Here is an 8,016-nt window from a genome sequence, read left to right as displayed (position 1 = left end):
TATAAATTAAACACGTAAAATATAATAATAATGTCATAAATTAAAATTACATACTTGTTGTAAATAGCACCGTTCTAATAAACCATGCTCTTCGTGTTTCTTATAAATGCTTACGATTCGATTAGGTTTTTCAGGATGCGTGTTATTAACGGCATCGCAATGTTTCAACATTCTGTTGTCATATACAATGCATACTTTGTTAGGTGCTTTGAATAAATTTGTAGCTATAAAAATTGTTCTTTTTATTTATTTTGTTGGAAATATAAAATAAATATTATTATAAAAAAGTACTTACATTTTATCAATGAATCTAATCTCTTATCTAATGCTTCAAAAATGTCTTTATTTTGAATAGGATAACAATTCCGTGTGTCGTAAAAATCTGGTTTATACACTTCTCCGCTACATAAATATACAATAAGTGATAATAACATTTTTCTTTACAAATATACATTATCAAATACACATATGAAATGCAAATATACATATCAGGACTTTTTAAACTTTTCTATTTATGTTAGTCGATCCCCTTTACATAAGTAAACATTTTTGCAACCCTGAGCATAATAGAATTTATACTACCTTCTTTACATGCTATAAAGGCAGTATTACCAATTGGCTTTTAAATTAATGTACAAGAAAATCTTTTTGTCTTCTTCAAATGTCCCACATTTGAAAAAGCCCTGATCGATCTACATTATATAAATATTATTATACAATATTACTTACGTGTAATTAACAATGGGCAAATGTTGATCATTATTTCCTTCTTTTCTGACAATTCTGTTATTAATACTATATTGTTCTTGATATTGATAACACTTCCAATATTGTTTGTGGGCATAGATGCTATTTAAAATTGTGTCACGTACACTAAAAATACATTTAACATATATGTATAGTAACTATATTGATAAATCTTTTCTTTTGTTATATTATATTACCTTAATGACGGTGATTGCAATGTTTGCAACATAGGACATGGATCGCCTAGTAATGTTCGCAGAGTTAATGCAGCGCTTTCAGCCAATGACTTTAGACAATAACCACCCTGCAGATACGAATACATTGATTATTAGATTATTCATATAAATTACATAAATAATTAATGAAACATACCTCCAATATAATCGCTATCTTCCCCCCTGCTAAACTCAATAGGGACGACAATAGATGAGCGTAACATGCAGGTGTTATCTCCATTTCACCCTTTACATTATTAAAAATACATACATGTATACATATTTGAATTTTTATTCTATCGATAATGTTTAAGTAAAATTATGTATGAATAAAAATTGATAACAAAAACCTAGGAGAAAATAATATATAAAAGTCACATTTCTCAACTTTTTCATCTCCAAATGCAGAATCAAATCCAGCAGAAACAATAATAAGATCTGACTGAAACTAGAATAAGAAAAATATGAAATATTAGTAAATATAAATTCTATTATTTTACCTCTGGGCATCCCAATGCTGCATCATAACCAGCTGATACTATTATGAGATCTGGTTGAAACTATAATTATTATTATATTAGTTTTATGTTATGTTTTGTCAATATTTAATACTAGATGCATCAATCCATTGTGTAATGTAATAAAATAATTTTACAAGTACTTTATTTATTCTTTTTTATATGTAAGGTAATTAAATTAATATTTAAATTATTTTTATAAGTAAATTAATTTATGCTATTTTTTTACCTCGTAAGCCATTGGTAACAAAACTTGTTGAAATATTGCAATATAATCAGCATTTGTCATGCCAGTTTTGTTAAGTGGTATATTAAAATTGTAACCTTCTCCCAAGCCTTCGCCGATGTAATGAAAATCAGATTCTTCTAAATTAGGCCAGAATGTTCCATTTTCATAACGATGTATTGAAAAATAAACTACACTGTATATATACAAATAAAAGATACAAAATAAAATGAATAATTAGATAATATCATCATAGAACTGATAATTATTTATTAATTGAAATAGTACCGTGAATCATCGTAAAACATTTGTTGAGTTGCTTGTCCATGATGTACGTCCCAATCAACGATAAGAATTTTGTTAGCTAAATTATCATTTAAAGCTTTTTTTGCTGCGATAGCCACATTATTATAGAAACAATATCCACAATATTCAGATTTCATCGCGTGATGCCCAGGTGGTCTAAAATATAATGAAATTAAATACAATAAATAATTTTGAAGAAATTTGACAAATTTTATTGAAGAATCTAATATTCATTTTATTTATTAATTGATTTTTACCTGATAATAGCCATGCCGTTTTGTATATCACCCTTACAAATACTTTCTATCAAATTTATCGTTGAGCCGACAGCCAGTAAAGATAATTTAAAAGTGGACTGGAAAACAGTCAATTAATTCTTACTATTTTAATTATTTAAAATTATTATTTACAATTTACTTACTGGATTAACATATATAGCATCGTATTTAGAAGATAGTGTTTCTAATTTATCCAAATCCATAGATCCACTGGTCTCTTTTAAAATGTCTATTTGTTTTTGGGTATGCATTTGAAGTATATCATTTTCTGTACAAAATCTTGGTTGAATTAATTTGCACCTGTTTAATAATCCTAACTCATCACATCTTTCTAAGGTCCTTGTTAATCTTTCTGGACATTCTGGATAATTTTCATCCCACAAACATTTATGATCCTCCATAGAACGATCATAAACAATACCAGTTTCTTTACGCACAACAGCGTATGCATCTCTTATTTTTTGATAAATGTCATATACAAAATTAGTATTTGATTTTTTATTTTGTAATATTTTGCGTTGCGCTGCCTCTTGTTTAGCTGCCAATAAAGCGGCAGATGGTTGAGTCTATTCATAATAATAAATAAATGTTGCTAACATATATTGTATATTCATTGAACACATTAGAAAATTAATATTAAAATTAACCTTTACATTAGAGAGTTTAGGTGATTTCTTGATATTCTTTTTTTTAGTTGACGATTTCATATCTGTAGTATTCTTTTGACGATTCATAGTAGATTCCTCGATAACTTTGATAAGTTCAATTTCACTCTCTGCCAGTTGCCGCACAGCATCAAAAAAATTCCCTTCTAGTCCGGTTTGCGACTAATGATAATAATAATGATATAATTCATTTTAATAAATATTTACATTGCTATCTTACAAAGATGTAAATATGTAAAATATGTTAATTAATAAATTAAAATATATAAAAAGGGAAGAATTACAATTTATTATACATATACATTGTATTAAAAAAGAAATTAATGTAACAAAAGGGTTAACTAAATAAGAACAAAATTACTCGTATATTTTAAGTACAAAGCGAATAAAGAACTTTCATGCATATACAATCTTTCCAAAAATATGCGTAGAAGTATATATAGTCTATATGAAATAATAATAATTATTTCATTTTATTTCTTACCATTTGTTATCTTAAGTTATTCTTGACGATTGTTCAATTTATCTTATACACACTTAATTGCATACTTATGAAAATATTATCGATGATCATTCAAAAGATCTAACATTAACCGATATTTTTAATTATTCACAAATTTCTCGATTTTCTCATTTTTGTTTGTTTTTCTTGAAAACTTCATAAAACGTACAATTTATTTTCACTATTTTCACTATTTAAAAAGAATTGCATGCCTGAATTGCGGAGCTTTTTCTCCTCTAGGAACATCGATCGATTCTTACGAGATATCGATAACTTTCTTATTTTAATCTTAAAAAAAATAAATAACTTGGACATAAATTTAAACAAAATTATATTCTAATTATATCCTTTATAGAACGAACAAATATTTAATGTATGTAATCAAATATAATCTAAAATGAAAGCAAACGTATATAATAATATTAATTTGTACAAAGTCATAAATTGTAACCTCAAAGAAAGTACAAGAGTCATTCTATTATAACTTTTTACTAATTCATATTTATTTATTTTCTTTTTTTACGAATAATCGAATAAAATGATGCAAACATTGAACAAGCGTATTTTGAAGTATCTGAACGTGTATAGGCATGTAAATACATGGTCACCTTTGGCAACCGCATTTAATTCTATTAGGAAAATAGAACATGGATTAGATTTTTCCAAAAAGGAAACTGTATGTTCTATTTGATATTATAATAAGTCACGAATACGTTATTTAAATATATTACTACTATATTTTTTTGATATTATAGGGTTTGTTCGGTATACTCCAGCTCAAAGATGCCAATGGATTTCAAACGCTAAAAGATCAAGTGTTCGCTCAAACGGATTCGCTTATAGCCGAGGTCACTGATGTTAACAGAAAAAGAAATATGGTTGAAATATTTGATGAATTGTCTGACACCTTGTGCAAAGTTGCAGACTTGTCAGAATTCATTAGAATTGCACATCCGAATATAGAGTTTGTTGAAGCCGCAGAGGATACTTCCATATCGCTAAGTAGTGTAGTTGAAAAGTACTTTACTCTTCATTGTATCACTTAATTCATTAATAATTATAATTGATTTAATATCGTTTATGTTATTTCTTTAACAGACTTAATACTCACAGTGAATTATATGATGCATTGCAGCATGTTGTAAAGAACGGAGACATTTTTACAACTTCTCCCATCGACGATCACGTTGCTAAATTATTTTTGTTCGATTTTGAACAAAGCGGTATTCATTTGCCAGAAGAACAAAGGCAACAAGTTGTCATGTTAAACGATGATATCCTGCAAGTAAGCTTAATTTATATATTATATATATATATATATATATATATATATATATGTTTTTATTTAGTAAATAATTTATTATTATAGACAGGTCAAAAATTTATGGCTGGKGCTGTTAATGCACGCTCTGTAAAGGCTGATATTTTGCCAGAAAATATCAAGCAAAAGTGAGTTTAATGATATCTAATTTGTTTATATTTAAGATTAAAACAAAAAATGTATGAAAATATTTCTACTCTATGTTGCTACAATTATTTTACATTAACTCATTTTATCAGTTTTCAGATGGACAATGGTCAGATATTAATAAATGGACTTTATACAGATTCATCTGATACTATTGTTCGTGAGGCAGCTTACAAATTATTTTTATATCCTGATGAACAACAAGATTATTTATTGATCAAGCTTTTAAATTGTAGGCATCAATTGGCACAAACATGTGGATTTCCTACATACGCTCACAGGTAAGATTATTTAAAAATTTTGTATTAATCAATATTATATTTAATGCAAAATTTGTTGAGACGATTCAGCTATTATTTATTTCCACAGAGCTGTAAGAGGCAGTACAGTGCAAACACCCGAAGCAGTAAATGATTTTCTTAATATTTTGAATAATGACTTACGAAGTAAAGCGATGCAAGATTTCCAAGAAATGCAAACAATGAAAGATGCCGAGTCGTCTGTAAAACAAGTTCGCGTTTCTTTTTTTGAGAAAAAATGAATTTTGTAATTAATGACTATATATTATTTTGTACAAATTATTTCTATTTTATAGGATTTGATGCCATGGGATACAGCCTATTTTATGTCACTAGCTAAAAAGACGTGGTTAAATACTTCAAGTAATGAATTCGCTCCATATTTTTCTCTCGGTTCTTGTATGGATGGTTTAAATTATCTTGTGCAAGCATTATATGGAATACGACTAGAATCTGTACCAACCTTATCCGGTGAAGTTTGGGCACCAAATATACATAAATTAGCTGTGATCGACAAAGATGAAACTACATTGGGTTACATTTATTGCGATTTCTTTGAAAGAAAAGGAAAACCTAATCAAGATTGTCATTTTGCTATTAGAGGTGGAAAACAGTTATCAGATGGAACTTATCAGGTAAATTTGAAAGGATAAACAAAGTTATCCTTGTTAATTTATTTGAACGATTTGTAAATAACATTTACTTTCAGACTCCTATAGTTGTTATAATGTTATCTTTATCGCTGCCTCGATGGTCTAATCCATGTTTACTAAGTCCATCCTCGGTTGATAATTTATTTCATGAAATGGGACACGCATTACATTCTATGTTGGGCAGAACAAAATATCAACACGTAACGGGTACTAGATGCAGTACGGATTTTGCAGAAGTACCAAGCGTCTTAATGGAATACTTTGCAAGTGATTCACGAGTAAGCTTATATACAATTAAAGTTTTATTACAGTTAACCTTTAATAAAATATTCATTGATATTTTGTAATTAGGTACTATCCATGTTTGCTAAACATTATCAAACGAATGAACCAATTCCAGATAATTTGTTACAAAAGTTATGCGCTTCTAAACATATTTTTTGCGCATCCGAACTGCAAAATCAAGTATTTTATAGTATGTTGGATCACGTTTATCACAGCAACAAATTAAAAAGATCTACTACTGAAATTTTAAAAGATATTCAAGAAAAATATTATGGTTTACCATACATTGAAAATACGGTACGTATTAATCCTTAAAAATGTTGGAAAAGTTATCGCGAATTAAGTTATATATTACATATGATAATTATTTCTTTTTTTCTTCTTTAGGCATGGCAGTTGCGATTTTCTCATCTAGTAGGATACGGTGCCAAATATTATTCTTATTTAATATCGCGTGCAATAGCTTCTTGGATTTGGCAAACGTACTTTCAAAATGATCCCTTGAGTAGAGTTGCGGGTGAAAAGTATCGTTGGGAATGCTTAACGCACGGCGGTGGTAAACCTCCATCATTGTTAGTTTCTGATTTCTTACACAAAACCGCTAGCCCTAGTAATTTTGCTAATTCTTTACTAAATGAAATTGATATAAGAAATGAATATGTTAAAACAATTAAAAAATTAAAATAATTCATTTAATAATCAAAATATCATTTCCGAAAGAATAGCGTTTATTCAACAAAATTCTTTGATTTAAAAATGATTGAGTGTTAACAGTAACGTACTTTAAAGTTTTCAAAAATTTCCTTTTGTTCTTTCTTTCTTTTTAAGATAATTTATAGTTGATTATAAATAAAAATTATATATACAAGCAACGATAAATAATTATCAGAAATTTCTATTTATAACTTCATATACAAATATCCAATATATTCTTAATTGTCTAAATTAAAGAATAAAAAAGTTATATATACGAATTATTGAATTATTTTTTAATTATACTACAAAATGGTATTTTTATATTTATTGCTGTGTAATTTGAATACAAAAAATAAAAAAAATTTATTAATTAATAAGTTATTCCTTTTGTCGTGTTGTGATTAACATAAAAAAATTTCGTTTACGAGCATATTCATTTTCTAGTTTGTGCAGCAAAATAAAAGAGTTACCATCCCTAGGACACACAGATACCCCCCCCCCCACCTCACCCCATCTATAATTTATTATATATTAATATTTATATTTTTTTTAATTATTATCATTACCTTTTCCTCTATATAATACAAAGAAATTATTGTTATCTATACTTGTGTGTTAACTCTCTCTAGAATAAAAAAAACAAATATCGGTTACAAAAGTTCTTTCTTAAAAAATATGATAAATATCTCGATTAATTGATGAAATATAATAAAAAATAATTCGATTTAGGTAGGTAATAGTATATGTGTGACGATGTAAGGCACCAGAAATCGAATCTATCGTAAAATGAAGAAAGACAAAAAGGTAAAGGAGAAAAGCAAGTATATAATAACATGAAACACTGTAGATATTGGTGAAGACGTTAAAGAGTATATCTTGAAAATGCACTTCTCTCGTTTTAAAGTAATATATATACACGTATATAACTCACGTTTGCACGCGCACGCGCACACATATATACAAGACGCTTTTATAATAAAATAAAGGATACTTTCGTCGATTCTATATATATATATTATTTTCATTATTATTATTATTATTATTATTATTATTATTATTATTATTATTAATATGATTAATTGGGTAGGATTTTTTTCAAGCTTTCTCAATTTCAGCTAATTTATTGGCAAGACGAAAATCAAATTCTCATTAAAATTT

General features: G+C 27.3%; 2 protein-coding genes across 4 annotated transcripts in view; one reads left to right on the top strand and one right to left on the bottom strand.

Annotated features, from left to right (window-relative positions):
• The window catches only part of LOC106790039 (histone deacetylase 6), a 6,138-nt gene extending 2,427 nt beyond the window's left edge, over positions 1-3,711 (bottom strand). Inside the window, exons 1-12 of one of the 3 annotated variants that reach the window (XM_014754679.1) lie at positions 3,440-3,711; positions 2,938-3,117; positions 2,434-2,856; positions 2,270-2,367; positions 1,995-2,168; positions 1,710-1,902; positions 1,463-1,522; positions 1,120-1,209; positions 945-1,051; positions 730-873; positions 296-402; positions 55-224 (exon numbers count right to left, since the gene is read on the bottom strand). In XM_014754679.1, coding sequence (XP_014610165.1) covers positions 55-224; positions 296-402; positions 730-873; positions 945-1,051; positions 1,120-1,209; positions 1,463-1,522; positions 1,710-1,902; positions 1,995-2,168; positions 2,270-2,367; positions 2,434-2,856; positions 2,938-3,117; positions 3,440-3,442 — 1,749 coding nt within the window. In that variant the 5' untranslated portion in view covers positions 3,443-3,711. Of the gene's footprint in view, positions 1-54; positions 225-295; positions 403-729; positions 874-944; positions 1,052-1,119; positions 1,210-1,350; positions 1,411-1,462; positions 1,523-1,709; positions 1,903-1,994; positions 2,169-2,269; positions 2,368-2,433; positions 2,857-2,937; positions 3,118-3,439 lie in introns of all 3 variants that reach the window. The other 2 variants (XM_014754680.1, XM_014754681.1) reach the window with 2 other exon arrangements.
• Positions 3,712-3,821: 110 nt separating this feature from the next.
• Positions 3,822-7,228, top strand: LOC106790038 (mitochondrial intermediate peptidase). The gene is made up of 10 exons (XM_014754678.1): positions 3,822-4,133; positions 4,213-4,475; positions 4,556-4,742; positions 4,827-4,906; positions 5,018-5,206; positions 5,295-5,436; positions 5,521-5,859; positions 5,934-6,155; positions 6,229-6,459; positions 6,550-7,228. Exons 1-10 carry the CDS (start codon positions 3,996-3,998, stop codon positions 6,847-6,849), a joined length of 2,091 nt encoding a protein of 696 aa, XP_014610164.1. The 5' UTR covers positions 3,822-3,995; the 3' UTR covers positions 6,850-7,228.
• Positions 7,229-8,016: the final 788 nt, after the last annotated feature.

This window comes from Polistes canadensis, unplaced genomic scaffold (genome assembly GCF_001313835.1).
Source record: "Polistes canadensis isolate GaletaPanama2010 unplaced genomic scaffold, ASM131383v1 scaffold_211, whole genome shotgun sequence".
NCBI classification, from domain to species: domain Eukaryota; kingdom Metazoa; phylum Arthropoda; class Insecta; order Hymenoptera; family Vespidae; genus Polistes; species Polistes canadensis.
The sequence above is the reverse complement of the archived record's forward strand: the minus strand, read 5'-3'. Positions and strand labels throughout refer to the sequence as shown.